At 33.9% G+C, this 21,682-nt stretch overlaps 1 protein-coding gene across 1 annotated transcript in view; it reads left to right on the forward strand.

Annotated features, from left to right (window-relative positions):
* LOC146999451 (uncharacterized) overlaps positions 1–20,248 on the forward strand; it is a 245,213-nt gene extending 224,965 nt beyond the window's left edge. The window contains exon 3 of the mRNA XM_085824922.1: positions 15,461–20,248. Within this exon, the coding sequence (XP_085681048.1) occupies positions 15,461–15,501 (41 nt within the window). The 3' untranslated portion in view covers positions 15,502–20,248. The remainder of the gene's footprint in view (positions 1–15,460) is intronic.
* Positions 20,249–21,682: the final 1,434 nt, after the last annotated feature.

The raw sequence follows: 21,682 nt of genomic DNA on the forward strand, positions 1-21,682 counted from the left end.
TTCGTTAAATACTGTACTATACTCATCAAATTTATTTAATTTTCTCAATTTTCTCGCAGTAGCAAAGAGCCTCTTTTCTGAAATATGCCAGTTAGAGGGAATATCAGGAGGGAATTATAGAGCCCAAGGTAAACTCACGCAATATCTACCATCTCCGGTTCTGCGAAGGCCCCCTAAGAAACTGCTCTTTCGCTGTTTGATCTTCTGCGACCCTGGAAATGCTTTGCGCATCATCTGCAATACCGATAGTTTCTAACTTCCACATAAAGGAAGGTTCCATGTCTTGAATAAGAAGATTAGTTGCTAACATAGATGGGGTAACCTCAAAACTTTGGATAATCGTTCCTTTCGATTCCCCGCACAGCGTCCATCCCAGTTTAGTATTTATGGCTGTCAAACCACCCTCAAGCTGAATTACTTCACCAGTAAGTATTTTCCCATAAATATCACTCCCTATGAGGATTTCTACTTCCGGGTGACCCTCACCGACATCTGAAATCCAAATTCTGTGTCTTTTTAATTCCTTCAAAAACGGACCTTTAGGTATGCGTGGTATGCCTCCACAAATTGTATTTTCAAACTAAATTGGCACACTTTGTTTTTCTCAACCGGGCTTAGACCTATAGAATATCTCTTGTGAATTTTTGACTCAGTCCTTGTTCCGCCAAATAACGCGTGAGTTAAAGTCTCAGAGGAAGTGCTTTTCAGATTTAAAGCTTCAACTGTTGATTGTAAAACGTAACATCGTTGGGATCCACAATCCAAGAGGCACCTGACCACCTTCTTTACAGTGCCTACAACTATTCCAACCATTAACGTCATAAGAGTGACTTCATTCATACATAAGGGAGAGGACATTACATAAGGGACTTTGTACCATTACTGACTCGTTTCGTATTTCCTTATTGTCAGCATTGTTTTCTGATACCTCCGGGCATAAAATTATAGGGTAAGATCGCCTACACAAATAGCATTGAATAAACTGTGGACACGTCTTCGCAAAATGCCCTGGTTTAAGACAGCGGAGGCAGCATTTTAATTCTCTTAATTTGTCTAATCTTTCCTTTAAGCTCATCGATCGAGCTGTAAAACATTCTTTGCTTTCGTGAGATTTTCCGCAAAAACACATTTTTGTTCTTTGGCAGCAACTAGACTTGCTGCGCTAGCGATTGGTTTTTTGGTCTTAACTTTTACATCTTTAGAATATTCATTGCGCAAAGCATAAGAAATTTCAAATCCAGACCTGGCTAGTTTAACTCTCTGCTCTCCTTCGACCTCTTTACGCAAAAATTCCAGGAGATTTGTGAGACGTGATCCTTCTTTACTGAACAAAACGCTTCTCTGCCATACTCGAAGCATCTCAGCAGACAGACAAGACTCGACCATGCGATATAACCAGGAAACATTAGTATCGAGGGCTAAGCCTAAAGACTCTAGAGATCTGAGATTGGATTCGATTTTGTCAAACAGTGACACTAGCGGCAACCGATCCTTCCCTTGTGAGCGTACATTTTGGATAATTAATTTTAACAATTCCCTCACATATATCTCAGTTAAAATTTCCTTGTTTCCAAAACGCTCCTCAAACGCAGAAATGGCTTTCGGGTAATTTTCAGCCGTTAAAGGATAACTATCTATCAACTCACTAGCTCGAGTACCGGGTAACATTGATTGAGCTAAATAATGGAATTTATCAACGTCATTAAGCTCCTTATCCTCATGGATCCTTTTAAATTGACCCCAAAATGTAAGGTAACTTAATAATTATCAAAATCGTAAAAACAACCTTGTATTTAGCGTAGGTATAATGAAACACTCAATCGATTTCGAGGGCAGCTAAAGGTCCCTCCTCATCAAGAGAAAGAATACCTAGAAAGAAGAATTTTTTTTTTCTTTTTTCTAGGTATTTCTTTCTCCTGATGAGGAGGGACCTTTAGCTGCCCTCGAAATCGATTGAGTGTTTCATTATACCTACGCTAAATACAAGGTTGTTTTTACGGTTTTGATGGTCACATTAGCGTGTTTCTCTTCTAGTCTAACTTAATAATTGTCCATCGAATTTTTTAATTTGAATTTTCGGCAACTTGTACCGTTTTTCATTAGAAGCACTTATGCTACTATCCGTGTTAGAATTCGTATTAACACTACGGTCAACCGTATTATCTATATTCTCTTTCACCCGACGATTAAGCGTGATAAACTCATCTGAATATTCTTCGCAACCTATGACCTCTGTTTCCAGATCATCGTCAGTGGCTTTTCCCTTAAGGGGTCTCACGACCTTTAAATCTTCAAAAATATCGATTTTTTGAAAAACATATATGTTTTAGTTTGAACATTTCTGCGCACTTTAAAAAAACCGTGTTAAAATATTCCGTGTAGTTTAGGAGATATCATTAAAAACGTAAAGGTCACTGACACGAGAATCCTTCATCACGTATGTAAATAAACATTTAAAGGGACACGTCATTTGCTCACAGCTGTCATAGCCGTTATATAACTGAGTGTTGCTACATTCTAGCCTACAAGTCTTATTTTTATTTCGTCAGTAATCAGTAGCAATGATTCTACTCAACTTAATACTTATTCTGAATGTTTACATCGTGTTTCCGTAAGCTATTACTACGTTGTTTGATTCTGCGAAGTTGTATTGACGTTTGCAGCATTTATTTGGTGTATATTGAATTTTTTATGCGTTAGTCTTTTTGCTGCAATAATAAGTATATTTATATATTATATTTGTGATGGTAAATAATAAAAGAGCTTCTGGGAAGCGAGCTAAAAAACGTCGCTTCCACGGCAACCGCTACACGAATATCAGATCTGAACTTTCTGATAAAAGCTTGGTTTCATCAGGTGATGACCATAATACTCAAATTGAACATGTAGAAAGTGCATCCGAGAAAAAGCTTAACAATGCATTATTTAATGAAAGTGATACTGACATTATGAATCGTTTTCATGGCTATATAATTATGGATAAAGACATATTGTTTACATTTTTGAAAGAGAATGTAATGTGCAAATTGTGCTGTAATTCTGTCAATATTTCTGAGAGAAAACCCTTTGGATTATTTTCAACAATTACTGTGAAATGTGAAAAGTGTAGTTTTAAAACAGAATTCAATAATTCAAAGTTGATTGGTGAACATAAAAATGTTCCTGAATTAAACAGACGAATTGTTTATGCTATGCGATGCATTGGTCAAGGTCTGGAACCTCTGGAAACATTTTGTGGTGTAATGGATCTGCGTAAACCTGTGACACAGAATGCTTATGACAAAATCTGCAAACATATAAATGCAGCTTCAAAAACTGTCGCCATTCAAAGTATGAAAATTGCTGCAGAAGAAGAGGCATGCAAAACTGCATCAAATTCTGTCACCGTAAGTGGTGATGGAACATGGAAAACGAGAGGACATACTTCACATATTGGAGTATGTTCTGTAATAGGTGCTGAAACAGGGAAGGTTTTAGATGTTGAAGTTCTCTCGTCCACTTGTAAAGGATGTGATCTATGGAAAGCAAAAAAATCTGGGAAAGCTTTCGAAGAGTGGCAAATGAAACATTTGCCAAATTGTCAGAAAAATCATATCGGTTCTTCAGGAAAAATGGAAGTCGATGGTATGATAAAAATTTTTCACAGATCAGAAGCTGAAAGAGGTCTCAAATATATTAATTATATTGGTGATGGTGATTCTAGAACATTCCCTGCTATACTGACAGCAAACCATGTGATGATGAAACTGTTTCAAAACTTGAATGTGTTGGTCACTAACAAAAAAGAATGGGAACTCGACTGAGAAAGCTAAAACAAGACTATAGATGTAAAAAGCTGGAGGACGGTAAACCTTTATCAGGCAAAGGACGACTGACAGACACCATGATAAATAGGCTGACTCAGTATTATGGATATGCAATTCGCTCAAATGCTTTGTCAGTTGATGAAATGCGTAAGGGTATTTGGGTAGTTTATTTTCATACGAGATCAACTGATGCTGAACCGTTACATACATTTTGTCCTGCTGGTGCAGACTCATGGTGTAAATATCAACAAGCAGTTTCAAATGGCTCAGTGGGTAAATTTCATCATAAAGTGACTTTGCCATCTTCAGTCATGGATGTTATAAAACCTGTTTTTAAAGCTTTATCAAGTCCAGATCTTTTGAAACGATGCCTTGGTAGCTTCACTCAGAATCCGAATGAATCTTTTAATTCCCTCATATGGCAGATGTGTCCGAAAACTTCTGGATCTGGGAAACGAATTGCAGAAATTGCTGTATATGAAGCAGCAATTTTATTTAACATGGGCGAAAAGGGTAGGCTATCTGTCATGAGGCAAATGGGTATCCATCCAGGTATAAATGCAATAAAATCTCAACTTCGCAGTGATATGAAACGTGTAAATACTACTAAGAAGAGAGCAATGTAAAACACTATAGAAGCATGAAAAGCAAGGAAAAGATCCAAAACAAGTTTAGAACATCAGCAAATTGATCAAGAAGGAATAATGTATGAACCTGGAGGTTTTTAATTTGTGTATATAAATATTATGAATAGTAATAGTATTTTGTGATAAGTTATGTGTGTCGACAAAAATTTAAACATCTTGTTCAAGAAACTGATTATTAATATATTTTTATTCTCAGAAATATTTATAGGTTTATAACACAGTTTTCACATTGCATTCTCTTTCATGTATATGAAAAATATATCTTTATCTGCAATAATGTATCCTTGATAACGGTTGACTGTGTCATCACTTTCATTAAACAATGCATTGTTAATTGTTTTTCAGATGCAGTTTCCTTATTATAAATATATATTCTGTCATTAACTTTATTCAAAACACAAACAAAAAGCATAAAATACAAATTAGGTACCAAATAGTACGAGTTAAGACTCATTAAGTCACAATGTTACTCATTTTTATAGCGATGCAAACTTTACAGGTCTTTATTTCAAAACGTATTTTTTTAATGCGTCGCGCATGATATTTCAAAAACTTTTTAATGTATCTTTCTGAAATTTGTACCATAGTATTATCATGTTACACTAAATTAATTAAACTAAAATTTTGGTATTTTAATGAAATGTTTCAATTTTATAAGGTATGTAAAAATCAAAATATAGCAAAAAAAATTATATTTAATATATATATCATAAAAAAATTAAAAATGCATGAATTGTGTAATATTTTTAGTTCAGTTATATTCTCAAGCATTCTTCTGCGTAAAAAAAGAAAAATTAAACATTTTGGTACAAAACATTTCTTGTACATGTGCGCGCAGTGTGCATACAGATTAATTAGATGTGAAAATTGTCTTATAATTTAACATTTGTTTTTACAATTTTTATTATAATTTTCAAATTTCAAGTACATCTAATTAAAGAATAGACATTAAATTAATAATGAACAAAATATTGAGTATTTTTGATAAGAATTAAAAAAGTTGCACAAGATTGAAAAAAGGTAAAAAAATTCATCTTTCGACTCATTCAAGGGTCGTGTGACCTCTTAATCATTTAATCTAGTACTTCTGAATCGCAAGATCTCAACTCAGCAGTTATCATCTACAACTTCAAAATTTTGTCTTTCAATACATCTCTATCCGCTTGAACATCTTTACAAAGCTCGGTTTTTAGAACCTTAGCCGTCCTAGTAAAGGCACTGCGTGCCGTTGCACGCTTTTTCTTTAACATATCAACATCCATTTTATCTTTAAATGCGGACCCACTTAAAACTCAAAATCTGTAATGTTATCATCAATCCGACAAATCCTCAAAAACGTCTTTACTCAGCAATTCCAAAAATATAACTCAATGTAATAAAAATGAATAACAATATGTCATAACATTCATAATACAGCAAAACAAAATTATTTTGAATATCCCAGCAGAAGATTTAACGCATAACCTTTTCTACGTTTACACTGCAGACGATTTAACGCATAGCATTTCGATTGGAAATTTAAACTAATTCGAATACAAATACGAAGTTCAACATTGCAGACGATAAAACGCATTACGTTTCCAAATAACACTTAAATTAATATTTACTTCTACAATAATATAATATAGCAAACATAATAATTTCTCAACTATATTAACATAATGATCCCAACACATTCGAATCAGGATCGAAATCCTGGCTGGTTCGCCATTTCGTTATGTCTTGGAGCAAACAACAATTTTACTTTACACCTAACTGCCACTGGCTCCGACATAGCAATGTGAATACTCTACATCTAAAATTTTAAACACCATTCCAGAATTTAAATGTTTATTTAATAGAATTCTATTCATATATTTACAAGTTATACACTATAAACACAATAACAAAATTTGAACTTATCTGCACTAGCGTGAATAAGCCTGGCATAATATTCTGAACTTGACGCAACTTTAGGAGGAAAAATACCGCAAATTCAAACACAAGGTTTCATCCTTTCCAACGCAGCTAATTTTCTAAATATATTTTACTAATATCCGCAGCGGGACAGCGGATTCGATTTCATTCACCAAAAACTCAAATGTTTTAACGCAATAGTATCGCAAAAGACGCAAAAAACATCGACTCAAAATCAAAATATAAAATCTATAGAATATCATCCGCTGTTGCCATTTTGTCAACTGCCAAGTTTTTCTTCCTGCAGCTGTTGCCAGACTTATCCTCGCTGTATGATGAGAGGTACAACAATATAAATTAAATTAAGATTTAAAGATATGATGGAGTCCGATTTTACATTATTTTCGTTCCATTAAAAACGAGCGTGAATAACGGGCCAGAAAATATACAAATGGGGCTAATTAATTTACGTACCATACGATATAAATCTTATTTAAAGATCTGAAAATACAAATTTGATTAGCTTCATTCGTACTTACCGAAAGATATATATTCTCAGCCATGACTGTTTGCAATAAGAATAGTTGCTTTGTTTGGGAGTATATGTGAACAGTTTCTATTTCAGTTGAAAATTAACAGGTCTAAGAAAGCTACTTTATTGACCGATGAACATCAGTAGTCCGGAACGAAGAAAGTTTCTAGTAATTTTTCTCCAAGGCTACCAACTTTTTCAGAATTGAAGTAGCGAAGCAAGTTATTTAGTTGTTAGTTTAACCTATTTGAATTATGTGAAATAAATGTAATTTTAAAAGTTTAATATTTAGCCGCTAATGCTTTCGAACTGTAAAGTGTGTCCAACAGAAATGACTTTCAGATACCGGCCTATAGTAATCAAATAGAAAATAAACATTATAAATATATTGTTTACGTATAGTTTGTTAAATATTTAATAGGTAGAATTTAAAATTTAAAAATTTTTTAAATTTTATTATAAATATTTCATTTTCTTAGAAAAATTTCAAGCCCGTTAGCGGCTTTTACATAGTGCATTAGACCCTCATGAATTTTCAGTTTTAAACCACTGCTGTATGTGATGTATGTAATTCTTCTACCTCTAAATCTACAGGTATTATTAAGCAATCTTGGGGCATAAATCTATATTTCTGGCAGTACCCCTTCTCTCATTACATTATTATGCCGTGGATGGTGTATATGCATAACATGTACAACTATGTGATGATGTACATGATATCAGTTCATGATACAATGCCTTAAAACTTGCATATACACTGCTCTCTAAAAGGTAAGGAGCAGCATGTTTCTCAAAGCTCACCATTACAAAAATGTCAGTATCGCTTAACTTCACAATTCATATACATGAGTGTGGCGACACACTGCCTTTCTGTGGCAACCCTAAAGAATTCTTCTGTCACGAGGATCACGTGCCCAGATGCATCATTACGTCTACGTCTGCTTTTCTGTTTGATAGTTAGTTGCATTTAAGATTTTGTAGAATTAGAAATCGCGTGAAAATAAATGTTGGTGTTTAAAAAAAGCGTCGGCTCAGATTTTCGAACCTATGATTTACTTATTAAGCAACAAATTTGGCGAGCCAGCCAGGATTGATGTCACAGCGTGACATTATCGATTTCGACACTTGATAATTTACGAAAATAAGAGAAGTTCCTAGGTGCAAACATGGATGATTTAGAAACCCTAAAACAGAAGCGGAAAGCAATTAGAAGTGTATTTACGAAAACAGCTAATAAGTTAGAAGAACTGATACGATCAGATTCTCCGGATTTGGACGATTTAGAAATTTATTTAGATCAAATTTCAGAGAAGTATAAAACTTTACGAAATACGGACGATTCTTTTTTGGAACTTCTACAGAAAAAAGGCTGTACTGAAGAAGAATACGAAAGAGAATTTAGTGCAGCTCAAGAATATTACGATAAATTATCTACGTTGAAAGTAAAAGCCAACAGGAAAAAGGATAAATGTTCACAGCCTTCTACTGGTTCAACGAATAGCGGTTCTTCATCTGGAATAGTTCCAGCCGCAAAACAAAAACTGCCCGAGATCGAACTGGTGAAGTTCGATGGAGACTCCCGAAAGTGGTTGACATTTTGGACGAGGTTTAGTAAAATACATGAAGATACTCGCATCGACAAGAGAGACAAGTTTCATTGTTTACTACAATCTACGAAACCTGAGACTGCGCCAAGAGGAATAGTGGAGAGTTTTCCTGCTACGGAAGAAAATTACGAAAAAGCCGTGGAGTACCTCAAAGAAAGATTTGGAAATGAAAATGTTTTAATTCAAATTTATGTTAGAGAGCTATTAAAACTGGTAATCACTGACAAACAAAAGATAGACTTATTAACTCTTTATGACAAGTTGTAAACTCAACTACGCGCATTGGAAACACTCGGTTTAACTAAAGATAAATTTGCAGTCGTTTTATTTCCTTTAGTGGAATCAGCACTTCCTGCTGATTTAATACAAATTTGGGAAAGCCAACGAGGTATGTCTCCTGAAACAACAGGTAAGAGTGATTTGGAGTCATTAATTGATTTTCTAAAAAGGGAAGTGGAAACTGAATTTAGAGTTAAACTTACCCGTGTTGTTTTGGGTTCTGATAAAGTAAGTAATAAGAAAAATACGTTTTTTGACACAAAACCTGTTGTTCCAACTGCATGTGAACTAATTAATGCAAATAGTAGTAAGTGTAATGATAAATTTCAAAAGTATAAAAAGTCTGATACTTGTATTTTTTGTGAAAAATCTCATTTGTCTGAAAGTTGTAAAGATGCATATTTAATGAGTTTAAAATGTAAGAAAGATATTATTAAGAAAAAGAATGTTTATTTTGTGTGCCTTAAGAAAAACCATTGAGCAAATCAGTGCACAGCTAAATATAGGTGTAACTTATGTAAAAATCGACATTTTGTGAATATGTGTCCTGATTTACCTTCTAACAAAACAAAAAGTGTCACAAAGTTAGAGAATGACGAAAACAAAACAGGCATTCTTAATAACTATGTTAAGGTATCAGATGTATATCTTCAAACTTTAATTGTGAAAATTCAGAATGGTTCTAAAGAAATGTTTGTACGAGCAATTTATGATAGTGGTTCTATGAAATCATATTTATGTAATGATGTTGCTCAGATTCCTCGATTAGAAATTGTAAGTGTATTGGTGAATCAAAAATTAAGCAATTTCTTTTTGGTGGAGTTGAGACTTCAGAAAATGTGTATAAAAACTATGTTATTGAAGTAAGCAATATATATAGTAAATATAAGTGTATATTAGAGGTACTTGGTCAAAACAAAATTTGTTCTGAAATTAAACAACTCCCATCTGGTTCGTGGTTGCGCGAACTTAAGTCACATGGTATCAAATTAAGTGATTTAGAAAATGGTACATGTAAGGTAGATAAAGAGATAAAATTACTAATTGGTGCGGATTTTGCTGGTAAGTTGCTAACTGGAAAAATTGTTCCCCTTACGTGCGGCGTCAGTGCGGTGCATACGCAGTTAGGCTGGACTGTTATGGGTAAATTTACTGGCACTGAGTTAACTACGATAAATACTGCATCCCTCCTAATTTCTTCTCTGTTAGTGAAGGGTCAATGTATAAGTGACCTCTGGAAGTTAGATGTTTTGGGTATTAGGGTGAACCTTCCGTAAGTAAAACCGAAACTCAGTTACAGGAGGATACGCAAAAATATTTTGAAGAGACTCTTACGGTAAATTCAGAGGGAAGGTACGAAGTAGCATTACCTTGGGTGTCGGATAGCTCGCTTTTACCCGAAAACAAAGTGATAGCAGAAAAATGTCTTGTAAGTACTAAAAGAAAATTAATGACTACGGGAAATTTTGACGCTTACGGAGACGTTTTCCAGAACTGGTTAGCACTCGGGATAATTGAAAAAGTACCGGATAAGAATAAATATAAGGGTGTACATTATTTACCTCATAGAGCAGTTGTTAAAGAAAATAGTAGCACGAATATAAGCCGGTGTTTAATGCAAGTTCTCATTCGCCTGGTTACCCATCATTGAACGATTGTTTGTCTACTGAACCAAATTTAATTGAAATTATACCTTCGATTCTTAATCGGTTTCGCAAGTATTACGTTGGTGTCACTTCAGATATAGAAAAAGCGTTCTTGCAGATATCTATAAGGGGAAAAGATCGAGACTTTTTTAGATTTATGTGGTTCAGTAGGGATAATCAAGAACAAGTAGAACTGTATCGGTATAGAAGGGTAGTTTTTGGTATTATTATTGGCCGCTACAATACAATATCATTTGAGTGTAGTTCCCGAAAGCTTAACTCATACAGCGGAGATTTTGAAAACATCCTTTTACGTAGATAACTGTGTGGCTAGTATGGATTCAGAAATAGAAATGAGAAAGTTTGTAAATGAATCACAAATAATTATGGCTTCGGGTCATTTTAATTTAAGATTCTGGAAATCCAATATAAGAAGTGTTGTGCCAGAGGAAAATTCCTCCACGGAAGGAGATGTGTCTGTTTTGGGCCTTGTATGGCATACAGTTACAGATACCTTATCTTGCAAAATAAGTCAAGATATAAAATTGGATGACCCAGTTACTAAAAGACTAGTTTTAGCAGTAGCTCATCAGGTGTTTGACGTTGTAAGGTATACGGCTCCTGTAATGTTGATTCCAAAACTAATTTTACAGGAAACTTGGAATTTAAGGCTTAAATGGGACGATATTCTTCCCGATGAATAAACCAAAAAGTGTAGGTTTTGGCTTAAAAAGTTGTACTTGCTATCCAGTATCCAAATACCTAGATGGATAGGTCTCAGATCTATTAATGAAGCTGTGAGTATACATCTCTTTTGTGAAAGTAGTAAAAGTGCGTATGGCGCATGCGTCTTTTTAAGAGTACAGAGTGGCAAAAAGGTAAAGGTTAATTTGGTACACGCAAGATCGAGAGTAGCTCCTTTAAAACCTATTACGATTCCTCGATTAGAACTTCTTGCTTGTAATATTGGTTCTAGGTTATTGTCTTCAGTTATTAATGATATTGGCCTACATGAAGTTCGTATTCATTGTTGGACTGACTCTTCGACGACTTTAAGTCGGATACGGCGAAATCAACGTTGGGGAGCATTCGTTTTTAATCGTGTACTGGGAATCAGGTCTTTGACCTCCCTCACTGTATGGCGACATGTCCCTCGTAGTCTCAATCCTGCTGACCTACTTTCTAGAGGTTGTTATGCAGATCAATTAATAGAACGAAAATGGTAGGAGGGACCTGATTGGTTACGGAAAGATGAGGCGAATTTGCCTAAATCTAATGATGAACCAGATGAGGATTTGGTTAATTCAGAAATACGTAAGACAGTTAATGTTACGTTGGCAAAGAGTGATAATTGTATTGGATTGTATTGATTGGTACTATAAGTATTTCTCATCATTTAAGAAAATTGTAAGAATGTCATCATGGATATTCAGATTTTATAATAATGTACGTAAGAATAATAATAACAACAATTCTAAGGATTTGACTGTATCTGAAATAGAAAGGGGAGAAATAGCTTTAATGTTATTAATACAAAAAGAGTCGTTTAATGGTGAAACAGATGATAAGCTAAGACGACTCAGACCATTTGTCGATAGTCAGAGTCTAATAAGAGCTAAGTCTAATGTTGCTTATCGTGACGACTCTAACAGCTTTAAGTTCCCCATCATATTACCTTCTGAACATCCAGTAGTCAAATTATTGATATTAAGTGCACACAAAGATTTGTTGCATGCAGGTACTACATTATTGATGTCGCATTTAAGAGAAAGATACTGGATCTTAAAATCACGTAAAACTATAAGGAACTGTATAAGAAAATGTGTAATTCATGTCTTTGAGTTATTATGATTTATTTTGTTGTGCTATTATTGTTGTATTATTCATCATTATTAATTTTGTTTTCAAGTAATATGATTTAAGTATTAAGTAATTTTCTTTGTCATATAACCCGCATTTATATTGATGTAAGTTTTATGTTTTGAGTGTGTAGCCATCCACTCAAAAGGTGGGAGGATTGTGGCGACACACTGCCTTTTTGTGGCAACCCTAAAGAATTCGTCTGTCACGAGGATCACGTGCCCAGATGCATCATTACGTCTACGTCTGCTTTTCTGTTTGATAGTTAATTGCATTTAAAATTTTGTAGAATTAGAAATGGCGTGAAAATAAATGTTGGTGTATTTAAAAAGTGTCGGCTCAGATTTTCGAACCTATGATTTACTTATTAAGGTCCATGAGAGTAACGAAGTTGCATACATGCAAAAACTATAGCTACCACTTTTATTTTATAGAATTGAATACTTATATAGGAGATTGGAGGAAAAAAATGCAAAAATTGTAATTTTACTTTTTACTTCAGTTGTTATTACAGTTTGGTAGACAATGTCCAGGAGAGTCTACCAATGTCCAGAAGTCGTTTGCCCGTTGAGGGCGCAGGCGATCGGATGGATGGAAATGGGAATGTCAAACGCAGATGCTGCTAGGCGTCTCAGTGTATCTCGTAGTGATGTCCACTGACTATAAAATCAGTTTGAATCTGAGGATTCTGTGTCTAGAAGATATGTTCCAGGAAGACCTAGAGTTACACCTGCGGAGACCGTTATTTAGCTCTTTCGCTCCGAAGGAGGAGTAAAATTACTGTGCCTCAGCTCATGGCAGATCATTTAATAGGAAGAGGAACAAGTATCTCAGTTACTAAGAGTGCGCAGACGCCTGCACAATACAGATCAGTATGCAAGACGACCACCTGTTTGTGTCCCCTTGACCCGAGGACACAGAGGTGCTTGTTTATGTTGAGAAGAAAACACGTCTCCTGGACTATTCAACAATGGGCGTCTGTTCTCTTCACAGACAAGTTCAGGTTCACACTGGAGAGTGATTCAAGTCGTCGGCTGATCTGGACGGTCACCAGATGCAACCAATCTCACGCATTAGATACAACCAGTCTCACATCGTGGAAAGACACAGTTACAGAAGTGATCCTGGAATAATGGTTTGGACTGGGATCACTCTCGGTGGTCACTCTGAGCTGCATGTATTCCATAGAGGAACTTTGACTGGTGTGAGATATCGAGGCGAGATCCTTCATTAATATGTCCGCCCATATGCCGCTGCTATTGGTCTTGGAGTTCTTCTGATGGACGACAATGCGCGACCGCACCGAGCTCGGGTTACTGAAGAATATCTTGAGGGTCACTGTATGGTGCGGATGGAAAGGCCACCTCGATCCCCTGACCTGAATCCGTTAGAGCATCTTTCGGACTACCTTGGGACACAGGTTGCAGCTTTAAGTCCTCCTCTAAGGTCGTTAGATTATAGAGACATTAGGATTTTTTTGGATGCAGGGAAAGTGAAAAATGAGCAAAGCCTTCTTCGAGAATCGAACCACGGACCTCTGGAATACGCGCCGAGTGTGCAGACCGCCATACCCCGAAGGCATGCCGAAGAGGTGGGAGAAATACCTTATAATATGAGCTTGGACATATATTACTCCCTGTCTGGTCGTTGCTTCCCATTTCACGGACCAACAACTTAATTGATAGCATGGAAAGTCTCTGCCGTCAATGTATCGCAACAGGACTCATTCCTTATTAGAACTCATTTTGTACTGTTACCACCCCATTGTCCCTCAGAAAAACTATGATATACTGTTTCTCGAAGACTGGATTTCTCTGCCAAGAATGCAGTTTTTTGTTGTAATTCATATTTGGGTTGAACTTTAGAAACATTCTATGTGGCATTCGTTAAAGAACTGTTTAGTGAACCTGTCCTGTAAATTTCTTGTTTCTATGTTGCTTCATTCTCAAATTAGACACAAAAAACCTGCTGTTTCTTAGCTTTTGGAGTACAGTGTATAGTTTGCCAATCTAAGGCTGCAAAAATTTCGAACGCGCAAGCCACTTTATACTCCCTATTCTAAGGAAGAGTAAAAGGGAATTACGAAAAAAATGTCACATTTTGCGCTCATTGTTTTGTTCGTATGCTTGGTCACCCTTCAAAACCGTAGTGATTATCGTCGTGAAATCCGGCAGCTTTCCTTGTAAGCCAATAAATGGAATTATTTCTCATGCTTCGCAGCCATTATTCCATTAATGCACATTGAGATACATCTTGGAACTTTCATAAAAGAATGCCTTTTAATGGTAGATAGACTTGATCTGCAACGTTTGTGTGGTAAGAAGTGTCAGACTATCACTCCGTGAATGACATAACTCAGGTTTATCCAAAGAAATAGTCTTCCATACCAGTTGTTTTGAAACCACGATGCATCCCGTTGTCAGTGTTTGTTTACACAAAAGAACACGTACATTTTGACCACCCATGTGATGCAACAGCAAAAGAGATTTATCGTTCAAGAGTATATTTCTTCAACTCATCGTTCATTCGTTAGCACAGATATATCTCTCTCTTTCTTTCTCTCTAGATACACATATATATATATACTTTTGTTCTGAAATCTTTTCTCTATATCTTCTTTTCTTCTTTACACAAAAACCTATTTTTCTAACGAGGAGATAAACTTTTGCATTTTTTCTTTCAACGGAATCTAAAACAGAACCGTTGTGCTATAGGGAGTTTGATATTCCCTGAAGACAGGCTGCTACATAATACTTTAAATAACTGGTAAATACGGAACGCCATGGGCAATTTTAAAAGGACGCAATTCAGCAGCAGTTTGAGAGTGTTTGAAGAAATACTGTTCCTAATATCCTTTTATCTTAGCTTATTTTCCGACAACGGTCTATAATAATAGTTGCCAAGTTCAACATTTATTAGGAGGTTCTTTGTATTCTTTTATGGAAGAAGCACCATCTGATGAACATAACTAAATTAAAAATTTAATTTTTAAAATTACTTACAAGGTAGCATGATTTTGTGCATTTTTATTCTAATTGTATTGTCAAACTTTGTATTATATAAATTTAAACACAAATTATGTAAAATTCTAACCCCTTTTAAATTACCCTGTTCATATTTCTTTTTATAAAATCCTTTTTTACTTTATTTAAAAATAAATTGTGTCTTACTCATATTCTTGTTTCAGTTACCAAAAAGGAGCATGACATAGTGGCCGCCAGCTTATGATCAAGTTCAGCTCTGAAGCAAGTTTGCCAGAAACATGCAAGAAAATGGTTTGAAGTCATAAGCACAGTCCATTCTTTGTAAAACACATTTTGCCCCCAAACCACGGAAACAATCGGAAAATGTTTCTTCCAAAAAACGAAAGCTTTGTAGCTTTACTTAGTGCTCGGATACCACTGCGAAAAGAATGAACTGAACATTCTAAACGATCATTGCTGAACAGAATCTGTGATACGATGTCGAGATAAGTTTACTGAATGCACTCTTTCATTGGAGTACTTAGGTTTTTACAGGAGAATGGAAAAGTGAGAGATTAAGTTGGAACTGAAGCAGTATGTTGCCAGATTAGTACGTAATTTAATATAAAGGGGAATAAAACGCTGTTTGTGAATAATAATGAATTGTAAATACTTAAAGGTTTAGGTACTGTTCGTTCGATAAGTTAAAAGACATCGATAATAGCAGTATTGATAAATGTATATCATATATATATGGTGCCAATATATAATATTTTGAAAGTTCCAAGCTGGTTGAAGTATTTCCTCGTACTCAAAATAGAGAGGATTGGGAGAACGACAGAAAGATGGAGAGATTTTTGCTTATATAATTTTTTGCAAATACGAGTATGTCCTAGTTATATGCTCAAAACTTTGATACTGGTAATTATTCTGTAACCTTTATAAGATTGTTTTTCTATAATATGAGTAAACTATAATATGGTAAATATATATAATATGGTAAAAGAGATAATATATTCAATTAAGCACAAAGCCTTACATAGTATAGATAGAAAATAGACTGTTTACCGAAGTTAGAAAAAGGCTGTAGAGTCATTAGGATTTATTTGGAGGCCGGAGAGATGAAAAATTAATAACGCCTTCGCCGAGAATCAAACCACGGACCTCTGGAATATCGGCCCAGCGTGCAGAACCACTACGCCACGAAGGACGCTAGGAAAGTGGGAGAAATACCTTATATACACCCATTTTTAAAGGGCGACTAGGGTTTTAGGGGACCTAGTTGCCAAATCCTGGGTGCGGAGAATCATCATCCACAACCTTTTTAGTTCGAGCGCCACTGTAGAGACATTAGGATTTATTTGGAGGCCGGAGAGATGAAAAATTAACAACGCCTTCGCCGGGAATCGAACCACGGACCTCTGGAATACCGGCCCAGCGTGCAGAACCACTACACCGAGAAGGACGCTAGGAAAGTGGGATAAGGCTTTATCGTGATGATGCTAAGAATAGTTCAGCAGACATTCAGTACAAGTAATTTAGCAAATAGCACTTAATTTAATAAATTTTCTAACGTTTTATAGAAACTTCGAAAGTTGCAGCATAATTTTGCTTTAAAGTTTTTTTCTTAAAATCATAATTTTTCTTTTCTTACAGAATGTTTAGTTGAAATTTATTATATTTCTTTTCTTTTTGGTTGCGACACAAAAAATTAGCTGAAGATATTTTACACTTTTACTTGTAGAATTCACAACCCAAAGAAGAAATGTCCAATCGAACAAAATATTTATTGATAATAGTGCATCTTTAGATTTGTTTTTATTGTATGAAATGTTCCTAATATTATAAATTTTAGAACATGCCAAAATTTCTGTTCCTTTATGTATGAATTATAGTCCTCTCAAACGCTGTCTTCCTCGAAATGAGGAAAGTAATTTGAAACACATGGAAAAGAATACAATGTGTAAATAACATTTTGGATATCAATTTAGAGCCAATAAAAGAGTGCAATCAGTAATCGAATTGTTCTCATGGTAAATGTCCTGTAAAAAACTGATAGACGATTATCAGATGAAGATAGCGGACAAATTAGAATTAGGTTTCTTTTTATATTTAGATTTATTATATTAAATCAAACAGTATAACTTGTATTTCGTAGTAGATATAGTATTACAGATTTGAATAGCAGTCATTGTTTAAATCATCTTCATTTATAAAAGTTTCACGCAGCATCTAAAAGCGATATATCATTTAAAATATCTAGAATTTAGCACAAGACGTTATCTTAACACACTTTTTACTCATAATGCATTTGTTTTTGTAATAACGACCCATTTTGGCAAATATCACGATCAAGAATATGTATAGTATTTTCTTCTTCTCGCGGAACTTATTTCCCTAGATTAAAATAAGTCTTTAAAATTCGTATAATTAAATAGAGTTAAATAGTTAATATTACTTAAATGAAGAATAGTCCCTCAGATTCAAAAAACCAAATGGATTACCATCTTTATTTGTCTGTTTATCTTCATGGCTGAGAAATTATGATGAAAAAACATTCTCTCGTGAATTGAATTATTATTTATCGTCTGCTAATTGTTGACATGCAGAATGAACGGAAGACAAATTTCGATAAATGAAAATATGGGCAATACAGCACAGAGACCTTATTTGTCATGCTAGGGACCATGCACGTGAAGGAGTTTTAGTTTTTTAAGTGTGTTTAGAAAAGAATCAAATTCTTTTGGATATAATTACACAGTTGGGGGACCACGGTGAAAATGTTTATAAGTTCTTATAAAGTAACAAGGCAGTATCTATACAAATTTCAAGAAACATCTTTTATTAATTCTATTCAAATTAAGGATGCGTAGAATTCATCAAATAACCTAAGTACTTGTTACTTATAAGCACTAGCATTTCTGTTTAATTATGTCTGTGCCTATAATTAAGCTGTAATGTTTTGATAGTGTCTCTTGCAGTTCGCAGTGTTTAGCTATGAATATATAAAATTTTGATTTGATAATTTCAGTTAAAATTTTCTATTATACACTTTCAGACTTTGTTAGAGAAATAATTCTGATTTTTGTTAAGCAACACGGATAACATTTCTGTCTCTTTCTCAATTTTATCATTTATGCTCTGAGTTGATTTGAGTAATAAATCGCGCAAATTCGTGATGACTAAATTTAAAAAATAAATGTATTTTATTTAACAACAATAAATGTTTTACGACGATTCCTTATAAACATTTATACCATTTTAACCAATCAAAGACCTTTCTAAAGTTTTTCATTATGAATTTCAATTACAGATTATTATCCTGTTTTATTTGTTTAACATCATGCTTGAATCAAAAGTTAGTTGCATTTTACAAACCTATCGGTCGTATTTACAAATCATTGATTGCATAGGAAAATCCATGTTGGATGGCTTGATGTTTTTCCCTTTTTGTGTAATATCCGAACATTCTTATTATATATAGAATATCCGAACATTCCTTAAAAACGGGAACTTTGGAATGTTAAAGTTTGAAAAATGCATTAATTTTCGTTTCATAAGGAAAACGAATTGACGTATGTTTTTAGTCAAGTATTGATTGCTGACTGCAAACCTTCATTTAAATATTCACGCCGATAAAATGCATGTGTTTTTTAAATGTAAATTTCTTTCATTATATTTTATTCACATTTAAACAACTAAATCTGTAAAACGTGAAAATAAATTAAATTTTTCTTTTTCTCCATTTCTCCGAATGTCAAATTTCGGTAAATGAATAATTTCGTTTGCAGATGCAAACAATGTTGCTATTTCTCTTGCATTGAAATGACTATTGCCGATCTCAAATTCGGAAACTGATGATACTGTTAGGTACAGATAATGAGACATGAGATTATATATATTTACATCTCTTTGCGTAATAGTTTAAATACGAACTAACACTTTAAGCTATTAAATTAGTTAAATGTACTATTAAGAAAGTATTAATTCACTGAAATTTAATGGTCTTAATACGTATATTGATTTACGTTTTAAAACTTTCTTACAACATTTGTTGAACTGTTTACTTTATATTACAAATTATGACAGTATTTTAACTGTGACTTTTTATTGTAATAATAGATTTTTCATCTAACCGACGGTAAAAAAAGAAGCCATGATTTCAGGTTCAGACATAATTAACGGAAAAATTAGTTTAATTCAATAATAGGTAATGAAGTTACAGAAGCCTTATCTGTAGTTATAAATATACACATCACTTAGCTATTTACAATTATATCATAAAATGTCTTTCTAGTATAAAAGCCTTTCAGTAGCACGCAGTTTGTGAAACTCACATTTTTTGCTCTGGTTTAGCATCTATTTAACGCACTTTTTAACATATATTCATGATATCCTTTAAAAAATTGGTAGATAACCGTGGTGATGCACTGTTTACAGATGCTCATCCGATATTTCAATTCTTAAGAATTGTCTGCTATAAGAATAATTTCGCGTGTAGAGGATAAATGTCATTAATCGTTAAATGATGTTTTGAAAAGTTATATAAGATGATAAAAGACATATAATTTGTCTGAAAGTTTCTGAAAGTTTAGTTAGTTAAGTTTCTGAAAATTAGTATTAGTATCCATATGGCTGTAAAGTAAACTGAAAGCATTTTCATGAACTATTCACCACATCATTAATCATAAATTCTTAACTAAACCTAGGGATAAATTAGTTTAATAACAGGAAACTTCCTATGAAGATTTTTATTTTATAATCAATATACCAATTTTTAATCAATCAAAAACTTCTTCAAGTGTTACTGGGTCGTTCAAGTCGTCTGTCGTCTGGATATCTGAATTAACTATGTCTACTTGAACAAATGGAAATTACATGCGTTCAACTGCATTATGTCAAGCTATACACAGTGTCTCAAAAAAGTGATGGGACACTTGTGCTTTACAAAAGGAAAGTGCAATAAAATTAATTTAAAAAGCATGTAAAATTTTTTGTGGGTGTGTTTCATACTTAAATTTAGTAAAAATTATTACATAACATACATTTTCTCAAAATATTAAAATATTAATTTAGTAAAAATACAATTGTTTAGAACGGAGAAGAAAATGGCTCACTTAAGTGATGGGACACTTACTTTTCCATCAAATATTTATCCAAAAATTTTACTTTTTAAAAGGTTTTAATATTTTGTTGGATTTCTTTTTACTTTCAAAACATGATTTAATCTTCTTGGGATGGATTTGACTAATTTTCTTGTGATTTCTGGAGTGATTTTACCCCATTCTTCTTGAAGCACCGATTTTAATTGTTGTTTTTAAGAAATGGTGTGTTTGGGAATTCTTGATTCCAATTCTTGCCAAATATTCTCTATGGGATTTAATTGTGGAGATTGTGGGGGTGTTTTTATTATTTCAGGACAGTTATACAGCAGCCAGCGTCTAACGTTCAAAGCATTGTGCTTGGGGTCATCGTCCTGGTAGAATTAAAAATCGTTATGAAGGTTCAATTTTCGTGATGAAGATTTCAAATTTTGATTTAAAATGTCAATATACTTGTACTGATCCATTATACTGTCAATAAAAACAAGATTACCAACTCCAGCGGACGACATACACCCCCATACCATAACTCCTCCTCCACCATGTTTTACTGTTGGCACCAAGTTCTGTTTGAGAAATTCTTCCCTGGGTTTTCTCCACACCAAGATTCTACCGTCAGAACCAAATATATTAAATTTACTCTCATCAGCAAATATAACTTCATTCCAGTAATCAGAATTCTTATTTATGTTGGATTTTGCAAAACCCAGTCTGAGTTTTCTATTCTTTTCACTTACGAAGAATTTTTTCCTGGCTGCTCTACCGTGATATCCAGTAGATCGAATTACTCTTCTAATAGTCTCAGAATTAACAATTACTCCATATAATGCTTGTAAATCAGCAGCAACTTTAGGAGCACTCATTCTTGGATTTTTTTTTAATATTTCGAACGATAATTCCCTTTATTCCATTGGATAGCTTTGATGGTCGGCCAGGTCTTCTTTTATCCTGAATCATATGATTCTTTTTATATCGTTTAATGATATTGAAAACTGTTGAATGACTGAAGTTAACTGTTTCAGTAGTTTCTCTAATAGATTTTCCACGTTGAATATGCAAATTAATAACTAATTTTCGAATTCCAGGCAAAGTTTCTTTTCGTTTAGCATTCATGGCTGCACAGAGCTAAAAAACACAAAAATTCCAAAACAAACTGGAGAGAAATACTGCAGACAATTTTATAAATTATTTTCAATTGCTTTTGAGTAAAAATAAATACCCCCAAAAGATATTTTTATTGCTTACTTCAGACGATTTTTGTTGCATAGTACGTAGTGCCCCATCACTTAAGTGAGCCATTTTCTGCTCCGTTCTAAACAATTGTAAATATTTTTATTAAATTAA

Source organism: Stegodyphus dumicola, chromosome 1 (genome assembly GCF_044657685.1).
Source record: "Stegodyphus dumicola isolate Sdum_Otavi_A_Nest chromosome 1, ASM4465768v1".
NCBI classification, from domain to species: domain Eukaryota; kingdom Metazoa; phylum Arthropoda; class Arachnida; order Araneae; family Eresidae; genus Stegodyphus; species Stegodyphus dumicola.